At 41.1% G+C, this 21,543-nt stretch overlaps 1 protein-coding gene across 4 annotated transcripts in view; it reads left to right on the top strand.

The window, feature by feature from the left end:
• The window catches only part of ESRP1 (epithelial splicing regulatory protein 1), a 395,873-nt gene that overhangs the window by 183,975 nt on the left and 190,355 nt on the right, over window positions 1-21,543 (top strand). For all 4 annotated transcript variants that reach the window (XR_013610504.1, XM_078687020.1, XM_078687021.1 and 1 more), the window contains exons 10-11: window positions 19,150-19,451; window positions 19,917-20,138. Coding sequence is in view for 3 of the 4 variants with exons in the window: in XM_078687020.1 (XP_078543146.1) it covers window positions 19,150-19,451; window positions 19,917-20,138 (524 nt within the window). In the remaining variant the exon portion in view is untranslated. The remainder of the gene's footprint in view (window positions 1-19,149; window positions 19,452-19,916; window positions 20,139-21,543) is intronic.

The following is a 21,543-nucleotide window of genomic DNA, read 5'->3' as shown; positions in this document are numbered from 1 at the left end:
GCCTCCGCGCCTGCGTTCCTCCTGGTTCCTGATTGGCTTCTTTTTTTTTCTACCCACTCCCTCACGTTGTCTGTCACAATACCCTCCTCCTCCTAAATTTTATCGTTCTGAGACGAATTCGGAAGGGTAGGAGCAGCCGCAGGTACTGGTCATCTAACGCCTTTTATGGACGTTTTATTAAAACACCTTCCTGAGCAATGGGGGGCTCCGCCCCGCCCGGACCCCCTCTTCCAGGGACCCCTACCTACGCTCCCTGCCCAGGGCCGTGAGCCTAGAGCCGCCCCTGCCGCCAGAAGGGTTGGGACTCCCGTGCCCCGCAGCGGCTAGAGGCGTCTGCGTTACTTTCCTCCTTCCTAGCACTTTGCATGGATAATTGCCAAACCAACCCATCTCGCTGTTCCCCATCACATCATGCCCTGCTGAACACTGCACATGAACCCAGATGCCAGGCAGGTCTTTGTAAGGTAATGCTGAGGCTGGACAGATTGTCGATGCTTGCACAACCGCTTCACCAGTGACCAGTATAACAGGAGTGCTCACACATTCTCGGAGCTCTGCAGTGTGTGAGTGTTTGTTTCTTTGTGAAATCCGGTAAACGCCGTAGAAAATTGATATATTTGAACAGCTTGGCAAAGTGCTTGCCTGTTTGGACAGTTGTAATGTAACTCACTGAAATGTCTGCTGAAAAAATCTTGATAAGAGAGGACATATATTGAAAGAAAAATCTGATTTCCAGATACACGAACAGTACAATAACATACACACTAATTAGGCTAATTCCCGGACTGCCACAAATATAATGAAGCAAACTGGGTGTGTAATGAATGAATTAACAAGCCCGCATCCACCGCTGAAGTACCCTTTTAGTATCTCTACTTCTCGGTGAAGCAAAGCTAAGCGCTCTGAAAAGCATCTGTCGTTGCTAGGCAACGCTAAACATCCCCTAATGAGGGCCGCTCTTTCCTAGTAGCTAATGAAGCATGAACCACATTACTTGTGAAGGATCGTCCGGAGCCCTTCAGTGTGCACACAGGGCGGGAAGGCTGCGTGCATTTCCCACAGATCACCTTGTATTCGCCAGATTGTCCTTAAAGGTTTTCAATATTGATGCTCTGTCACTCGCACACACCAGCATTTATCCTGGTGCCTGTTGAACGGTGCACACAACAAACGACCAGCATTCCTCCCCCTCTGAGTGAAGAGTGCTTGCATCTGTTAATTCACTACAATTGTTTGAGAAAAGGATAAGTGAGGCCTCAAAAGCTTCTAAACACACTATAAGAATATATCGACTGAGGCCTTATAATAAAATATATTCATTGTTTTAAAGTCTGTTTAGTTTGTTTCAACATAGCAATAACATATTCTTTTCAAAAGTTTTATTTACATGGTGTCTCTATAGTTCGTCAAACGTGCATTCATATTCCCAATGTAGTTTTTGTTCTTCTTTTGGTGGGAATTGCCACATTAACTGAAGTAGTATTGGTTGGTTGATTTTGTTTGAAATGGAGAACAGTCCCAAGCACAGCCTTACCTAACGGACATATTGTTACATTTCAGGAGCCTCAATGTAACTCACTGCACATGCTTTCTGTATGTAGAAAGCTAATTGGATTCATGCATTCATTTCTCCATCTGCAGTCGGGTGTGACTAGAGTCACTTGGGCCGCCCATCAAGTTGTCAGCACACTAATGGCTAACCGGGATGTATTTGCTTCATAGAGTGTAGGCATTCAAGGATTTAGTCTTTGAGGAGTACCCCTCTGTCTTGTTGAAATTGGTAAGCCATGGCCTGGCTGAGTGAGTTAGCCTCAGAAATAACTTATGGAAAGGCTTCATAAATAAGGCATCCTCATACCACTTTTTTTATTTGTAATAAATCATCTTGAGTTTTGTTGTAAACTAATCTGAATACTGTCAGAGGCGTAGCTCAGTTGATGAGATTCAGGGGGTGTAAATCTCATATTTCCCAACTACAAAATAGCATACCGTTGTGTGGACGGGTGACATGACCAAGGTTCAGGATGGACTGTTCACATGAGGAGAAGAGACAGTACTGATTTGCTTAGGTAGGCCTCTGTCTAGAGTTGCACATTGGGCAAAAAATGATGGATTGGAATGCAAACCCCAAGCGATTTCCAATGCTCAGACTATTTGCAACCGTTCGTCACATCACCTTTTGGATTTGATTGCTAATAGTGCTCCTGCTAATTTGAGACTGGCACAGCTTTTCAATCCACTTTCTGCCAATCTTTGTGAAGTCTACAAAGTCGTACATTTGCACCCATTCAAGGATTCCATGTGTGCAGAGTTAGTTTTTTTGGTACACCTACCACTATATACATTAACGTTTTTGCTCCCAAAAAATGAACAAGTTAAATGCTCTTAGCAAACCGGGATCAATGAGAAAAAAACGCCAAAGACACAGCAGATTTGACTAAGGGTCACTAGTCAAGTACCAAGCCAAGAATGCATTTGGGGAGTGCCTCATCCCAAAACTCAGTGATGCTATGCCCCTGCCCATCCCGCTTGGGCATGGCATTTCTCCATGGTAACTCATGACTATGGTCACATAAAACACAACGGCCTGGAGTCCATCTCCTGAGATGGCTTCTTTTCACTGCACACATTCTTCTTCATCTCTTCGGCGAGGAGCTTTGATGGTAGAGTGGTCAAGTTGGTGAATGCAGGCTGGGCTTCATGTTTCCAGTTCTCACCATTAACAAGTAATTTTATCAAGTGACTAACAGCCACCATATACTAGGCCTGAGTTACAAATAGAGGTGGGCGCACCAGCAAATTAATAGGGCGAGAAGAGTGAGAGCTGATTCAAGGCTCGGCTCTTAGAATCCGTGCACATGCCAAGCAAAGCCAGGAAAATATTTGACATGTATATCGTGCAACAAACCTAATGCAAAAAGATGATACTGTGTTTTCAAAATTCAAAAAAGTGTATTTAACAAGCGGAAGTGTTTCACCTTAGTACATCAGATTATATACCAGCATACATAGACTTTTATTAAAAGTGATAGTTTTTAAACATGAACTTAGTCCCCCCCCGCCAAAAACAATGGCGTAAGTGAACTAAGAGGCAAGTCAGTAGTCATGTAAACCCTAAACGTGGACTAGATTCTTATTATATATGGAGCAACATTATATTTTAATAAATCAGACCTAAGCGGTGCTGGTGTCAGTCAAGTTATGGACTATAATATTTTAAAGTTCTCTCATATGCGATAATGACGAAACAGGAGGCTCTAGTAAATAAATATTTGCCTAGGATCATAATTTGAACAAGCAGGGAAGCCGGTATTGATTCCAGATTATCTGCTTTCCCAATTTGAAATTCAGCCACCGGATGTAGGTCTCTCTCTCCTGTTTTACATCAAAGGTCACGGTTTTGTCTTTTATTCTTGGCAGAAAATCTGACAGACATAGCAGATCCGACACAGGGCCACCAGACCCAACTACCAAGCTAAGAATGCATTTTTTGGTGGGTATCTCATCCCAAACTCCCACCTGCAGCTACACCCTTGGAAACAGTTCACTTTGTAGTGAAATTGTCTGATGTTCAAATTCTGCTGGTCGTATTTGATCCTATGGCTGAACTGAAAGCTCAGAGTGCAAGGAGTGTTCATGTGTAATAGAACATCAGACAACACCCAATGAGTTCATTGCCATGGTAAAGGACACCCACAAGTTAACTGCCCTTTGTAGTCCCAATCCTGACATAGCCTATGTGCGCCAATTTACACTGTTTGCTCTTTAGCTTATCCCAAATCTTGTGAAACTTCCTAGAACATACTCAACTGGCATGTACTGCTGCACTCGATATTGTGTCCACTCATCCATTGTTAATGGGTTACCCCATTTCTGTGCAAGGTTTCTCTTCCCCACAATACGGTCTTGGTTATTAAATGCTTTCTGATATCTCTTGACATCCTGTGTGTCCCATGCGCTAATTTGTAAAACCTCTGTTGACAATGGTATCCCTATTGTAGCATCTATTTCAGCAAATACCCTCCTCTAGTGCTAACTGCCTGATTGTATTTATAAATAGAGATTTCAAACCGCATGATTCTGACACACATCATTGGTTTATCTACTAAAAGATTGCATGTGAACCATTGTGCAGTATACATGATGTTGTAGTTTTCATTAGATTAGCTGGAAGCGACACCTCACTTGGATACACAAGAGTCTTGTCCCAGAAACTATTGTCTGTTTCTGCAATATTCTTCAACCATATATTCCAGCGGGGAGTTCCATAGTGTGTTCCCTATCTGTCATACTCAACCTAAGTGAACGTCTCAGTTGTATACATTTATATCTTTGTGAGATGTACCGGGAATATTCTGCTTGTTCAAATTACAGTATTCCCTTCAAATTTCTCACATCTCCCATTGTGGATACACCAATGGTGCCCTCATAGATTTTCTGAGAGGTCATTAATATCCATAGCTAGACATCACAATTGTTTTTTAGTTATGAAGTGGTTGTGATTTCCTGAGACTCCCAGGCATTTGAGACAAGGCCAGTATTCGACCCTGTGTTTGCCACTTAAAATTTCGGCAGCTCTGGTCTTTAAGCCACATCTCCTTCGATGATGATGTAATGATGTTCCGTAGCTTGCCTTTCACCTTGGCTGCTGGCTCTGCTATGAGGCATCATTACAACACAACTCAACTTTAATAGGTTATTATAGTTAAGCAGCTATGTAATTTTCTTATTGCAGGGAACTAGAGACTGTAATTAGGAATACAGAAACCAGTTTTTATACTGGGATTATAGACTAATGTATTATACTCACTTGATTGAGTTTTAATTTCTGTGGCCTTGATCACAGATCTTCATTACCTGACTTTAAAGATTTTATTGACAAGCTACCGAAGATGTTTATTTTTTCTTAGATCATTTTGCATAATCAAAAAAAAAGTATTTGCCAGTGTCTTTCACAGAGGCTCTCGAGATTTAACTCCTCGCCAATACTTGATAGTAGCTCTTCTGAGAATTTCCGGGCTTTTTTATTTTGTCACTTTGTTCCTCAAACTTACTTTGAAAGTATATCAGCAGCAATGGAAATATTCAGCTTTTCACCCTTTGTTGTCCTTTGTACAGTTTTCACGGTGATAAGCTAACTAATTAAAATGCACAATTATTTAGAATAACCGCTATGTGTGCAATGATTAATGTAAAATTTAAAGATAAAATATCACACGTTTTAAATCTGCAGACCTCATTATGCAGACATAGTTATTAATAGAGGCCGCAGAAACGCTTAAATGCAAGTTTTTCTTTAGTTAGAAGTGAACTTGATAATGCTGAAATGTGCATGATCGAGTTAGAGACCTGACCTTAATGTGACCTGCTCAGAAATATTCGTCATAACTGCAGAATGTTCCGGTTTTACAAATGTATTACATTTTGCTAAGAAACATCTGATTGTGATAATCAAACCTCCTTTTTACCCCATATTTCACACAATGCTTGAATAGAATAGCTGTATATTTTAAAAGTTTTCTTGTGCGTTAATGAAATGCATTACTAAACAGAATTTTTGCAAGTTGCCGATTCATTTCTATAGCGTAGTTCATTGTTAACTCAATAAAACATTTAACATTAGAAGGTTAAGCCTTGTTTGATAGCTATGGGAACGGAGGCTTATGAATCGAGAAGCTGTGTATGTAAGATGTCTATTACAAACTTTTTGCCGACACTTTGTGAGCTGCATGTCATTTGAACTCACTCTCAGATGAATGCTGTTGCCTGATTGGATCTGAAGGGGAGAGACCTGCTGAACATTCTGCAACACTATTTTTGCCTTTTATATTCGTCCGTGTTCTTAGTTACTCTCACTCGGATTAGACTATTGCGGTGCTGAGAGGGAGACGCTGAGACCCAGACCCGTTGTTCTAGCCATATTTTTATGAGAATTCTGTAATCTTTCTTGAATTTATTACTTATCTGAATTAAAAAAAACAAAAAGATTCTCACTAAACTGTTGATGATAAACTGTCATCATTGACTGAACTGAGAACTGTCATTGTGATTTAACATATGATGATTCAAAACACGGTAGCAAAGATCTGTCACCTGAAACAAGTTCTGCTCGGAAGCCAGCGGTGTAACTGGTCCTAAGCCTGAAATTAATGGTGAGAAAAAGGTTGAACCATAGTATTAAATTTATTCCCAACTCTGCGCTATCAATTTTCTGGTAGCAGACTTATTGTTTACATCTTGAACAAGGAGCTATAAAATAACTACCCAAGTTAGAAGAAAAATACCCGAATCCTGAAATCCAGTGCCCAAAGCTTAAAGAACTGACCAGGTGCGATCTCCGAAATGTTGGAGGTGTGAGTAATAATGGGGTGATGCTGAGTCTATTGTAATTGTGTTTACTGGTTTATTATTGAGATGAGAGTAAATGGTTTAATTACGATGTTTAGTATTTATATGTAAAGAAGTTGAAGAGCTTCATGCTGGATGTAGTCTAAGATCCTGGGATAATGAGAAGTGTAGAAAACACTCAAGTAGCTATCATGGAATGGTATTTCTTGTTTGCAGGTTTTTGTGGTGTAGGGTGTGAGGTACCATCACCTACATAATTGAGAAAGGGACATTAATGAACTGTTGTGTTTGTTCTAATATTGATTGATGTTAGCAGAACCTGATTGAGCAAAGGGTGCAGGCATATTGATTAGGCTGATTTCATGCTGGTCGAGATTTCACTTGCAAGTGTGAAATTTCTTTTGTGCGGCAAAAGTCAGAGGGTGTAAAAACCTTAATATTCCAGTTGTTGAAGGACTATTGCTTTCTTTAGCAAAGCAAAGAAGAATTGTTATATGTTTTGTTATTGCCGTTTTAAAGTTTTTGTTGAATTGTCCAAGCACACAAGAAATTGTAAAGGAGGGTGAACTGCTGCAAGGAGTGAGATCATACGTCCTAGTGTTTCGCACTGATTTGGTTGCTTGGTGTATGTTTGCGCTGTGATTGGTTGGTCACTGCAGGGTACCGTGTTGTGATAGGTCAGAGGTTGTGTGAATAAAGCATTGGGATTTGTTAATGGAATTTCAATAAATAACAACAATGATAGGATTGAAGTTAAGCCTGGGCGGTAAATTCCATTCCACTCACGGAATTTTGTGCTGGTTTGTGCTTTCAAAATGCGTGTTCGCAAGATATTTCTCCCTGGGCATGCAAACAGTGTTTGCGAACAGGAAAAAAGCATTGCGAATGGGAGGAACAAGCAATTCCGCATGTTCGCAAAACTTTTGCCTGCTCGCAGAGATTTTTTACTGTTTTGCAGAGCTTTGCATAGCGAGACTACGCAAATTCCGCCCACCCCTAATTTGAAGTAAAGGAAATCTGATGTTTACGGAAGAAAATCAAAATATTGAATTGCGATTGTTGTGCCTTACTAATTTGTGAGAATTATGAAATGTTTTAAAGAATTTAAGAGTTTTATGGAGGGTGATGTTACAATTCCGATAGGCGAAAGCGATGAGGTGCCTCCTCAGGGTATGCCTGCACTTTACATGACAACTGAATTTGGATTACATGCATGTTTATGGCTTCATCCGTAATGCAAGGTTACTGAGAAGGAAGGTTCACTAACATTTTTATAATATGGTACATTTGAGATTAGAATTATAGAGAAGTTGAAAGAAATATTGTACAAAATGAAACTGTCCCCTAGACCCACTCAATATGAAGCTTTAAATATGTGGGAGAAAGTTGCACAAGAGGAAGAAAGGGAACAATATCAGAAATGGACAAAAAGAGCCACAGGTAATTATGCAGATGCTAGATGGGAAGAAGAACAGCAGAGATGGAGGAAAGCCATAGCAGAAGGGACTAGACTGTATCCGGCTATTTCCATAGAAATACGAGAGAAAAGGAAGAATACAAAGACCAAGGTAAAAGACATGAGAAAAGTGAAAAAGAACATGAGGCAGATAGTGATTTAGGGATTCACTTCACTACCTTTGTTGCAAGGATTTCTGCTCATACACAGAACTGTGCACAGAGACCTAGGACATTAGTGAACTGTGGTGTACCAGAAACTCACCTCAGTACCTAGAAACCCCAACCAGCTAGCAATCAGTGTCACATTAGCTCTTCGTCCTATAACAAAGTAACCAATGATTAGACAACCAAGAACATGCAACTTAGGACCATCTCAGGAATGGTGGGAAGTGAAAACACTCTTTTGTTATACTCTCATACCAGTCCACAGTAGCAGTAAAAAAGAGACACGGTAAGGTTAAAATATTTATTTTAATGACGTGCTCTCATGCTCAGTATTTTAGTCAACATAAGCAGACATATGATTAAGAATAATATGGTCAGCATGGTTACAACTCCATAAAATACAAAAGGAGGAATCATATTACAATGATAGTGCAAGCAGGTGATACAATGCCTAGTTTAAACACCCTCCCTATATAGGAACTATGTATTATAAGCTATAGAAGGTCTCTTGAGCTTGTTTTGAGGGACCCCATTACCTGTCCACTCAGGTAAGTGTAAATTACATCTGGATCGGCTAGTCTCTCTGCATCCCTAGAATCTTCCAAGTGTATGAAATTATGGCAAGTGTGCTATGATAAAGGCGCCAGAATCTTGCTCGGCTGGCAGCTGCCAAAATGTTGTGTCTAGAATGTGTTACACGGACATGCCGATAAACAGGCTCACATGTTATGATAACCTTTACGGCTCAGTACAAACTGTACAGACTGGGGGCACGTTGTATGTCGAGAGATGTCGAAAAACAAAACGTTTTCTCATGTATAGACCTTCGTGAAAGCTAACTTTGCAAAAACAGCTAAGCAGTGTCGTGTGCAAAAAGCATCAAAAAGGTAAAATGGCGTTTAAACATATAATAAGCCATGCTAACTTAACATGCACGCAAAAAGAGGCCCATAAACCACACTACACCCTCCCTTGTTCGGGGAACACACACTAATCTGGGCAAACTTCCTAGAACGCAGAGTTCAAGTTCGAATGAGACAGAACCAAGTTAAGAAATGTTGCCAAACTTGAGAATAGGGAATGAAAATTCAATAACTAAGGCAGTGAAAACAATCGCAGGTGGCCATGGTGTGAAAAAAGACCACGAACATGGAAGGAAAAATCTAGACCTAAAAAGGAAAAATATTCACGAGTTCAGCACGTGTCTATGAAGCTGCAAAAAAAATCCATACTTCAGTCCAACAACCTAAAAGCACCATATGTTGCAACCGCCTCCAACAGGAAGTCGTTATCATCCATGAACATTCAGCCATCTAATTAAGTAAAGGGAAAGAACATACATGTTCCTCGATTGCCGGAACCTCTAGTACCATCAGAGGATAACGTGGGCTTACTGCAAGATAACTGCGCACCAGAAAGTCATTGGCCACAGTCCAAATGTTCCAATTGCCGAGAACCCCATGTGCCACAGCGCAGGCCATAATCCCGGTACTAGAACAATCCATTTTATGAGCAACTAAGGGTCTCATTAGTAGATTCAAATCCAGGTCAGGAGACACCTTGTTGCAGAGAAACAAATCCAGGGCCCATTCAAATCCACAATCCAGGCAATGGAAAAGAGTCTGCACACAAGTGAAGAATGAGAACCGGAAATATATATCATATGCCACACTTGGTCGCCAGAGGCCGCGATCCATAGCATTGTAGCATCCGGTTACGAAGGTGGAGCAGCCAGGACAGATCGTCCATTTTGTAGTAAACAAAATAACAGTATACCTGCGCCTAAAGCCAGGAGCAATGGGAAACTGCCAAAGACACTCGAAAAAAATTGAATGAAAAAATGCCGGTATCCCACCGAATGTAGTCTGAAAGGAGGTTACAAGGCCAGAACATACTACTTTAAAAGAAAATGTGCCAGGCCAGAAGTCAACGAGGCATTTAAGATTGGGTGAATCAAAGCACCAAAATGCAGGGGCAGGTCTGTGTTTAATAAGGCATTTACCTCAGTACGAGTATTTGCAACGTGAAGGACTAATGTCTCACGCGCAGATGTAAGGGGGACCTACTTCTGGGACAAAAGAGCTCTTATTCGACTCATCTTATTGAACTATGCTTTCAAGGTCGGAATCAAGGGCCAGATGGAAACATAGAGCCTGCCATGCGGAGGAGGGAACAACACATTCTTGCAGCAAGTTACACTCTGGGAAACTGTAACGATATAAGTGATTCCAGCATGCATCCCACAACACTCTTCATTATTTAATAATAAATAACTACAGTTTGCAAGCAATGTGCATGTCAGTGTAATGGCCGGAACTGGAGTACCTTTCAGAACGCAGGCTAAGTTCGGTGCAAGCACATTACAAGAGCCGTGCAATTGAAGATTTCTGCACGTTAATCAATGATCTGGTGTCGTGGTGCAATCTTCGCCGTTTAAAAGAACTTTCTTTCCATCTTTCAAACACCTATATGTGAACGGGAGATTCCAGACTTCATGAAGATAAGCTCCACCCAGGGGCTCAAATCTGCCTATAGCATAATGTTTCATGCAGGACTCAAATTTGAAAAGGGAAAAAGGGAGAGTTATCAACCCATGGATGAGCCAAACTGCCGAATTGGATTCTGCTACTGTAAAGGGTAAAGGTTCTAACTTTTCAATATGCAACAGTGAAAACGTGTCATCCTTCATTGACATATATTGCTGTTTAACAGTCAAATTGAAAGGCAGAAATAATAAACTCGTGTTCATTTAATCCCATGGAACTCTGCCATTTTTAAACGTTTGCAGAGTCCAGGCAAACCGCATAACAGAACGCAATTGATTTTGCCCATGATACAGTACGGCAACATCTTCTTGCACAATATCAACCACAGATGACACAATATTATCTAGAGTGTAAATTCGGGAAGAAAAGCTGTTAATGCTATTATCTACAACATAAAGCACTCTTCCTAGATAGGCATGATCAATAGCTCTAAGCCTAGAAGCAGCTTCAATTTGTGACAGTTTCCAAACCTCATTTTAAGCAGCATATATCCATCTCTTCGATCTGTATGCTGCAGGACCTTTTTACAAAACCATTTAAGTCGACAGTGTCGGTGAGTTTGGATAAATGTTGCTTAACCGATGCTAAGGATGAATGTCTGAGCCAACACTGGCACAATTTACCTACAGAATAGGTGGTGACTGAATGTTGAGTCTGAAAACGGGGATCAACTCTAACCTCCTTAAAGCCAGGGGTCAGACCAATAAAATGGTGCTGGCAGGAATCTGTACTTTTTTGCCATAGCAACCAGCCTTCGGGATTAATGCTGGAAACATTAAACGAGGAATTTCTTAACAGGGCTTGTAAGTCACTAAGGGAAGTACTGGTATAATTATTCCAATAGCCAATCCAAAGCAGGTGGTTTGTGAAATAGTGTTATTCAGAAACAACATATGGTTTGGGCTTAAACATGCACGATGCAAAGCCTCAGTCCCTTGCACTTGCCAACTTTTAGAACCCCAAACAGATTTAGGATCAATAGTATCTCTCCGCAGTTCATTGCCCCAATCAGTTAACTGGTCAATAAAGGACTTTGAATTCAGTAATTTAGTGTGGGTAAGTCTAACCTTGGAAAAGGACTTCAGTCAACTTAAAATAAAATGCATTAGGGTTTGATTGATTAAAATCAGTAAAATAAGAAAACTTTTTCAAAAACGTTTTCAAGCTGCTTTCCACTGGTGCGGGACAGTGCTCCCACTGTGTGTAATTAACCACATTTCTAAATGAATTAGTTTTATGCAAAAAGTGATTGCCAAAATGCTGGTAACCTCACAAATCACTGTAATTCGCAGATTCCAAATATAAATCTTCAGCATCGAAAGCAGCATAATATTTCAAATCAGTAAATAAAGCCTCAACAGTTTTAACGTCCCAATCATCAGAGCAAATATTTTGTTTAACCACATTCCCCATAGAAACACAGAGTACATTGGGAACATTAATAATCTCTGTGGGACCACGTATCTGGAACTTTACAGCATCCCATACAATCCCATCTAAAACGGGCCAAGCAGTTATATTCACAAATGTCTGGTCCCTCTTCGTGATGTGCGAAGAGGAGTGGGGAGCCAAAGTTTCATCAATCACTCGAATAGAAGTTCTTTCCTCAACTTAGTGTCCATTGATAAAACGGAAAAAATACACCACAAATCCAATGCTCATGAACCAAAAAATTGCATGCAGCACCAGCCAAATGTAAGTCCAAGGAGGAATCAAAAAATGTTTTTTTAAACCAGGTAACAAAAATCGAAACTTTTGAAGGGGACTTAGATGTGGAAGAGCCAGTGTCGAATGAAAAACGGGATTGATTAGACACACAGGTCTCTAAATCAGGCATAGACAAGTCAATGGGGTATGTATATTCAGTGTCATTAAGAGGATCACCAGCAGGTTGATTCAATAAAGGATTCGTAAGTGGACTCATTTCAATGGCAACATCAGGCCCTGTGGCAGCATCTGGGGCCAAAACAGAGTGTCGCACCATTGCTGGACACGAAACCGCAGGCATCATACTATAGAGAATCAGCCACCCTGTGTGGTTTGACATTGTCAATTGAAATGTACCTGTTCCCCTATCACCCAGGAAGAGGAGGTAAAATGACTGTTCTTGTACCCTGCACGCCAAGCCCGGCAACTGGAGCTCGATGGGAAGGACCAAATTCTTTCTTGTTGTCGATCTTCTCTCTGACCAGTTCTCCAACTTGGCTTAGCCAGACGACTACCGGAATCTGCAACGCAGCTTCAGATGTGGAGGGCAAGTGTTCCTTTGCAAGACTGTCTCTGGTCTTTTGTAGGTTCTGCAAAACATTAGAATGTTCATCTACATAAAGATTGTAGCTTCTTCAGCATTGTGGAAGCTTGCAAAAGTGCGCATTTCTCCAAGAAGTGAGGTGCTAACCCTCAAACTTCATTGTTGAGCTCGTAGCCCAGGAACAACACTGTGTACTCTGCAATGTGCGATTTTGCAAAGTTGAATATATAGCCTATGTCCTCAAAACGGCAAATTATGCAGTCAACACGGCGCAGATGGGGCCATAATTCGTCGTCTGTGAGATAAATGTCATCCACATACGAACATGCATCTGCGTAGAGTCTTACTAGGAGAGAGACTGTGCGGGCGGCAAAAATGCCTGGACTATTTTTGTAGCCCATAGCCAAACGAAGGAATTGGCGTGGTTTGCCACCACTTGTAAAAGCCGTCCACTGACTACTAGGCGGGGACAGATTGTGGGCAAAAAAACCATTGGATATGTCAAGTGAGGTTTTGAACCGTTTACGTTTCAGACTATCAACAAGCGCAGAACTGTGAGTATTCTGCACCGCACACAATGAGTGTTTAAGTTGCGGTAATCCAATACCAAACGGTACGAGCCATCCGGCTCGGTCACAGTAAAAAGTGGGTTATTCATCGGAGACACAGAAGTTTCAATTACACCTTGATCTTCTAATTGTTCAAGGATTTCTGCAATGGATGCCTTTGCTTCTCATCGTATTGGGGTTGAGGCTGTGACATCAATCGCAATGGAATCTAATGTCAAGGGTATAATTTGTCCCATCCACAGTGAGTATGGTACAACGCCGGCGCAAGCGCCTTAGCCTAATCTTCTGCAAACTGCAGAGTCTGCTCCTTCAGCACTGTGTGTGCGAAAGGGGGAGGATCACCTCCTCCCCTTGCAGAGCAGCTAAGACAAAGGGTGGGGGCCAATCGACCTCCGCCAACAAAATATCATAGGTAGTTGTTAGATGTTCCCAAAAGACCCCTTTTATGGTACGTTCTATCTCACCTTCAATTACAAGGACAATTTCATAAAGTCTGTCAGGGGGAGCCACTCTAGTGTCAGCTGTCTCAACTACAACGAAGGTGTCGGTCGCTGTCACCCTCAGTAGTGGACGCAGCGCCTCTTGAACGATGGTAATCGCCACCACGCTGTCCAGCAGCATCAGTGCCCATGTCAGATTCCGAAGCTGCGTTCTCACTATCTGAGGCATATCTCGCTGTTACTGCAGCAACTTTCTTCTTTTGAAACTGGGGTCTTTAACGCGGTGTCTCGTCCTACTTGCCTTTTCCATCAGCCTTACGAGGCTGCTCACCACTCTGTTGGGCACCTAGTATAGACTGCCGCAAAGATCACCCCCCCCAGGTTGTACATTCATTTACGTCAGGCACTAAGTCTTTCTGCAAACTAACTGTGAGAATCCGGTGTTTCTCAATAGGACTAGTATTCGGGAATACTGCTTCCAGTTGGTCGAATTTCTCGGCAAGCCAAAAAGGCATCTCCTCCTTATCCTGGGGACGCTTGCCCATAACCGCATTAACCATGACAGCACTAAGCTTCAGCCCGCCACCGCCAACTGGATGCGCTGCACCACCTGGGGCCCCACCCAGGAGGTTGCTGGTATTGTAATAAACCAGACCCCTAATAACTGATACCGCAGAGGCATATATGGGTTTAAGTTGCTGAGCCGTTAACTGCCCCGCCTGAGGATGCGGGGTGTAAGCAGCTAAAACAGGCCAAGTAGCTCCTGGAATCGACAACGGCCCTTGTCTGACCGCTGTAATAATGTGTGGGAGGGCGCCATTAAACCAAACGGCATGCTGCCAAGCAGAAATCAGAATTTCCACTGTCCGATATGAAGCGTACGCTGCAGGAGCATCAGTAGGGGTGTAAGTGTGAAAAACACCAGTATTAGCATCTACCGCGGGAAACGTAACCCATGAGTAATACAACTCAAACAGGTACGCCGCGTCAGCTGAAACAACGAAAAACACTGCCTGTCCCTCTAAAGAAACGAGGTATTCCTGCAAGTGATTCCGTACAGCCACACGACTTTGTTCTGGGATATCAACAGTAATAGAGAAGTACAATGCAATAGTAAAAGTCACAACTGAGTAGTAATTCAAACAGAAAACCATTTAAAATGTATCAAGCTTGAAGAAACCTATGGAACTATAGGTAGGATTTTATCCAACATTACTGTCAACCGGAAACAACAGTGAGGGGGCTGTAGACTGATAAAAGCACTACGCAAGTGTCTCACAATAAGACCACACTCGTTGGCGGCGCCATGTTGCAAGGATTTCTGCTCATACACAGAACTGTGCACAGAGACCTAGGATATTAGTGAATTGTGGTGTACCATAAACTCACCTCAGTACCTAGAAACCCCAACCAGCTAGCAATCAGTGTCACATTAGCTCTTCGTCCTGTTGCAAGGTAACCAATGATTAGACAACCTACAACACTTAGGACCATCTCAGGAATGGTGGAAGTTAAAACACTCTTTTGTTATACTCTCATAACCGTCCACAACAGGAGTAAAAAAGAGACACAGTAAGGTTAAAATATTTATTTTAACGATGTGCTCTCATGCGCAGTATTTTAGTCAACATAAGCAGACGTGATTAAGAATAATATGGTCAGCATGGTTACAACTCCATGAAATACAAAAGGAGGAATCATATTACAATGATAATGCAAACAGGTGATACAATGCCTAGTTTAAACACCCTCCCTATATAGGAACTATGTATTATAAGCTATAGAAGGTCTCTTGAGCTTGTTTTGGGGGACCCATTACCTGTCCGCTCAGTAAGTGTAAATTACAACTGGATTGGCTAGTCTCTCTGCATCCCTGGAATCTTCCAAGTGTATGACATTATGGCAAATGTGCTATGATAAAGGTGCCAGAATCTTGCTCAGCTCACAGCTGCCAAAATGTGTCTAGAATGTGTTACACGGATACGCCGATAAACAGGCTCACATGTTATGATAACCTTGACGGTTCAGTATTCACTGTACGGACTGGGAGCACAATGTATATCTAGAGATGTCGAAAAACAAAACCTTTTCTCATGTATAGAACTTCGTGAAAGATAACTTTGCAAAAACAGCTAAGCAGTGTTTGCAAAAAAGAGCAAAAGGCAAAATGGCATTTAAACTTCTAATAAGCCATGCTAACTTAACATGCACGCAAAAAGAGGCCCATAAACCACACTACACCTTGACCACTCACCCACACACACCAAACGGCTGTCTCTTAAAAGATCTCCGGCAAAGAGCCCCTTCGCGGGAGCCTGTCTGGCATTGCAGCGCCATCCGATGAGGAGCACAGCCCAATGATGATCCATGACATCCTTTGGGGTGTGTGAGGGCAATCCATAAGAGACCTGTTCACTCCACCTCGCTCTTTCCCCTCAGGAACTGCACATCATTTTGACTTACTTTGCTAAAAAACCTGTGGCATACTCTTCGACCGCCTTGACCCTATTGTCGCATGACTGCCCGGCTGCCTTACAGCAGTTGCCACAATGAGCACTAGTCTGGAAAAGAGTGAGAGCATAGTGATGGGATACCCTTTAACTGTAATGGTTCTTCTCTCTTGAACTACTATTGTCACAAACTATGACCCAATGCATGACTCATAATAAGCTCACGAAATACGAGCAGAAGATTTTGTCATTAGAGAATTTTGTGTTGAAAAGATGTCAAGTTTTGAAACAGTCTGTTACTACCTGTAAATGACAATGTTTGTGATTAAGTTGAACATGATTGCCTAGATGTCATGTTTTTCTGCACAAATCCTAGGCCTGATATTAAGTATGAACTGCTGAATGAGCCCGTTTATGTAGTCTTTGTGGATGGCTCATGTCTGAGAAACAATGAAGCAATCAGTACTTTTTAGTAGTAAACACTAAGCTTGTAGTAATTAGATCTATGGTTTTGCAGGATCTCTTAGCATTAGACATTTTACATTCAGAAAAAGAGAGAGTCTGCAAGATGCTCAAATTAACCCCCTGTTACATACTTGGTGAGAGTAAGAAAATAGAGGAATTTGCAAAAAAAACATCTTTGACCTGAAATCTGAATTAGAAGAGTTGGAAACACGTAGCATTTTAGAACATTTTGGAAAAGGGATTCATACAATTGCAGGAGGGTGTATTTTGAAAGTTATACTGATGTCAATACTGATCATAGGGCTTTGGTTGTTATTTTTATTTGCTTTTTTTTAAAAGGCGGTCTATATTACTCACACAAACGAAAGGACACAGAAAGAAATAAAAGATTTGAAAAGGAATTAGAACTAAATAATCTCATTCAAATTCCAAAGTTTAAAACAAAAGCGACAGGATTCAACTGAAGATGAACGTGCCCTTTCAGCAGAATTCACTTGTGAAGTCTAGATAATGTGATGGTTAAGATACCTATCAGATGAGGGAATTGAAGAAGCTAACTAATTAAGATGCAAAATTATTTAGAATAACAGCTATGTGTACAATGAGTAGCGTAACATTTACAGTGAACTGACACACATTTTAAATGTGCAGACTGCACTATGCAGATATAACAGGCCACAGAAAACGCTTAAATGCAAGTTTTTCTTTAGTTAGACGTGAACTCAACAATGCTGAAATGTGCACAATGGAATTTAGAGACCTGCCCTTAATGTGACATGCTTGGAAATCTTTGTCATAACTGCAGATTGTTCTAGTTTAACACATGTATTCAAATTTGCTAAGAAACATCTGATTGTGATAACCACATTTCTTATTTACCCCATATTTCACATAATACTTGAATAGAATAGTTGTATATTTTAAAACCGTATTTGTTTGTGCTAATGAAATGCATTACTAAACAATATTTTTGCAAATGTATGTTTCTCTTCTTTAGCATAGTTCATTGTTTACACAATGAAACATTTAACATTAGACGGTTAAACCATATTCGATGCCTATGAGAATGGAGGCTTATGAATCAAGAAGCTAAATGTGAAAGATGTCTGTAACAAACTTTGTGATAACTTTGTGAGCTGCATGTTATTTTGTGGGAAAGGAAGAGCTGAACTCACTCTCTGACAAATGCTGTTGCCTGATTGGATCCGAAGGGGAGAGACCTGCTACTCTTTTTTTTCAACATTATTTTTGCCTGTTATATTAGTGCTTGTTCCTAGTTTCACTCACTCTCACTTAAAAGGACTATTGTGGTGCTGAGAGGGAGAAGCTGAGATCCAGACCCATTCCCTTGTCTCTTTCTGACAGTTGTAGCTACCACCACTGCTGCTGTTCATTCTTTGTTTTATAATGGATGCTCTATTTTGACAGATTGCTATTGCATCTGTATGCTTATTTGTTTGAATCATTGAGACTCGGCTGCGCTACTCTTAATGGGAAATACAATTTATTTAATTGGATTTTGAGCTTTATGCTCTTTGTCTCACTCTTTACCTCACTCTTTTCTTTTGAATTTGAACTTTTCATGAATTCTAATAACTCTAATTTATGGTACAGTTCTTTAGAATAGGGTATTTGTCCTTTATGGAATGTGCTTGATGCCTTATTTAATGATTTTTTCTAACCATATTTTTATGAGATTTCTGTAAACTTACTTGAATTTATCGAATAATCTGAATAAAAAGAACCAACAAATTTAAACTCTCACCATTGACTGAATTGAGAACTGTCATTGTGATTTAACTTATGATGATGAAATAGCTCCTGATTCAAAACACTGTCGCAAAGATCTATCACCTGAAGGGAGTTATTCTGGGACGCCAGCGCGGGAACAAGGCTTAACCCTGATATTTATAGTAAGAAAAAGTTTAAACCATATTATTTACATTTTGCCCCAAATCCTACGCTACCAATGGTGAAGGCATTTTTATAGCCCTGGACTAAGATGAGTAAAATATGCAACTCAGGATGATTTGTCTGCTTTTAGGATTTAGAACTATTAATTAATGTATTGGTAGCTTCTTTAGTGGTGCAAATTTCCATCTTTGTTTTTGCATAGCATATTTTTGAAATATTGTAATAGTGTTAAAATTCCAGCCACAAGTTAATGTATAGCGTTTTTCTCCGGCTTGATCCTGTATAGGCAATCCATTACTTTGTACTTTATGCAATTAGGGCTGGGAACTACCTGGAAAGGAATTTAGGTTTCTAATATTGTTTTTATCTTTTTAGTAAGTTAACATAGCCAGTATCACTATAATCATATCTCTCATCTCTTTGGAATGCTCCATATGGATTTACTCTGTGAGGTAATAATATAGAAGAATGTTAATTTGTATTTTATTAATCAAATAATGGCCTTATCTTAATTCTTTATAAATAGTATGACTTTTTTTGCAGGTACATCCAATGAAGCAGCTCGGTTTTTATCTAAAGAAAATCAAGTGATAATCCGTATGCGTGGTTTGCCTTTCACTGTAACATCTGAAGAAGTGGTGACTTTCTTTGGGCAAGAAAGCCCGGTTACAATGGGAAAGGACGGCATCCTCTTTGTTACTTACCCCAATGGCAGGCCGACAGGAGACGCGTTTGTATTATTTGCCTGTGAAGAGTATGCACAAAATGCTCTGCAGAAACACAAAGCTTTGCTCGGCAAAAGATATATTGAACTCTTCAGGAGCACGGCAGCAGAGGTTCAGCAGGTGAGCGACAACAGAATCTCAGTGCACAGCATTATACTATATGTAGATTTCTAGGGCTGTCCTGGTCGCGGTCAAATGTTTTTTTGCTCTGTAGCCATTAGTGGGTGTGAAGGCACAGAATCTGCCACAGATATGAACATTGACCTATCTAGCACCCTCTTGGGCATGATTATCCTGTATGCAATCATGATGTTTCTGAGCTGACCATGCAGGGCTGTGGATTTCATAACTGAGAGCTTCTGTGGAACAAAAGCAGCACTGGTCTGTCTGTGTTATACCATTTACCAACTGCTGACTCCGGGACAGTATGTGTGTGTGTGCCATAAATGTTCTATTACAATGCCAATAAGAATGCATATTTAAGATCTCTAAAATGTAAACAGTCATTCACACTGCTGCTGAGGGTTTTTAAGGCAGTAAAACTGTAGTCGCTTACCCTAAACCCACCCTTTGCTTCTTCTGCAGGTACTGAACAGGTTCTCTTCTGTGCCCCTCATGTCTCTCCCCACCCCTCCTCCCATCGTTTCCACGCTATCTCAGCCATACCTATCCCCGGTCAGTGTGCGAGACTGCATCCGCCTAAGAGGGCTTCCATATGCTGCTTCCATCGAGGACATCTTGGATTTCCTGGGAGAGTTTTCCACTGCCATTCGGAATCAAGGAGTCCACTTAGTGTTGAATCCCCAGGTAGGTTGAAAACCGAAATTGCAGCTGAATCTTGCTCATATTTGTACACATTTGTATTCCTTCTGAGCAATAATCAGATTAGGTAAATGTCAAAGAGATGGACAGATTAGATGGGGCTAATCGAGTATGACACAAAAGTAAAGCAGCCTTGCTGTTCTAGGCACACTGGCACAAAGCTCATTGGTGGTGCATTCCCCTCACTTTTGTCCTCCCTCACTTATCCACTATTCTTAACTTAATCAAAAAATATTTTAAAAAATATTAGAAACCTAAAATCCCTTCTGGTTAACTCTCGGCCCTTGGTGCATAAAGTAAAAATATAGGACATGCCCATGCCTGGGTCTAGCTCGAAGAAACGTCCAGCTTCCAAAAAAAACTTTCAATTGTGACCGGATTGTAACAATTTGTTGTTGACTTTCAGAAAGTTGGTAGGTGACCGCATTGTACCAGTGCAGCAGCTATCAGAACATTCATTAATAGTTTGGACCCATAGGGCCCGAAACATTGGCCTGAGTAGTTTGTTCTGCTCATCTCTTAGTAATGGAAAAGACACAATCAATAAATATATGCCTGTATGTTCCTCCAACTTGCTACCAACATTGAAGTGGTTTCCCCCAAACTGCAGTCTATATCCAGGATTTCTTCTCCTTCCCATCCTAACACACATACTTTATACTTGAGTTGCTGTATTGTCTCTCTGGCATCTAATAGGGGATAGCCAAATGCTGCCTAAAAATACACCCAAACCAGCCAAGGCCAAGCTCAACTTTGCCACTTCCACAGCAACCAGGACCATGTCTTCTACCATCTTTTAGCTCATTAAACCATTCTCTCTTCCCTCTCTACACAACAATCAACACAACGGTCCAAACAAACAACATAGTTGTAGTCTCTGCTTTCATTAGCTCAAACACCACCTCTGCGAGAAAATGCTGTTTAAACATGTGCAAGATCTGCTCCCTCACCCCTTCCGCTCCGATATACCACAGTTAATGCCCCAAACCTCACCTAAGTGGTTGAATATAAAAATCCCTTTGTGGATCTTCCTCAGTACTCCTTACAATCCCAAGAACGGCTAATCAACTTTGCAGGGGCGGCTGGTGACATTTGAAAGTGGTGAGGCGTAAACTGATTTGCATACTGCACTGTAGCGGGCGAGCGCAGCGAGCGAGCCCGAAACCCCATAAGGGCTTCTCTTTTTGAAAAAAGAGAAGAAAAATCGTGCATTTTCAAGCAAATTTGAGAAAGCAGTAAGGTTAATAAAGCAATTGTGAAAGTGCAGTTATTACATTAATAGATGCCCTATTGGTTGGTGCTAAAAATGGTAGCAGCCTCGGTAACACAGCCATCGCTCCACTCATTGGGTCTGGAGCACACACCTCTGAAGTGCTGAATGGTTTCACTT

Source organism: Lissotriton helveticus, chromosome 4_1 (genome assembly GCF_964261635.1).
Source record: "Lissotriton helveticus chromosome 4_1, aLisHel1.1, whole genome shotgun sequence".
In the NCBI taxonomy this organism is placed as follows: Eukaryota; Metazoa; Chordata; class Amphibia; order Caudata; family Salamandridae; genus Lissotriton; species Lissotriton helveticus.
Note: the sequence above shows the minus strand (reverse complement) of the source record. Positions and strands in the feature narration are given on the sequence as shown.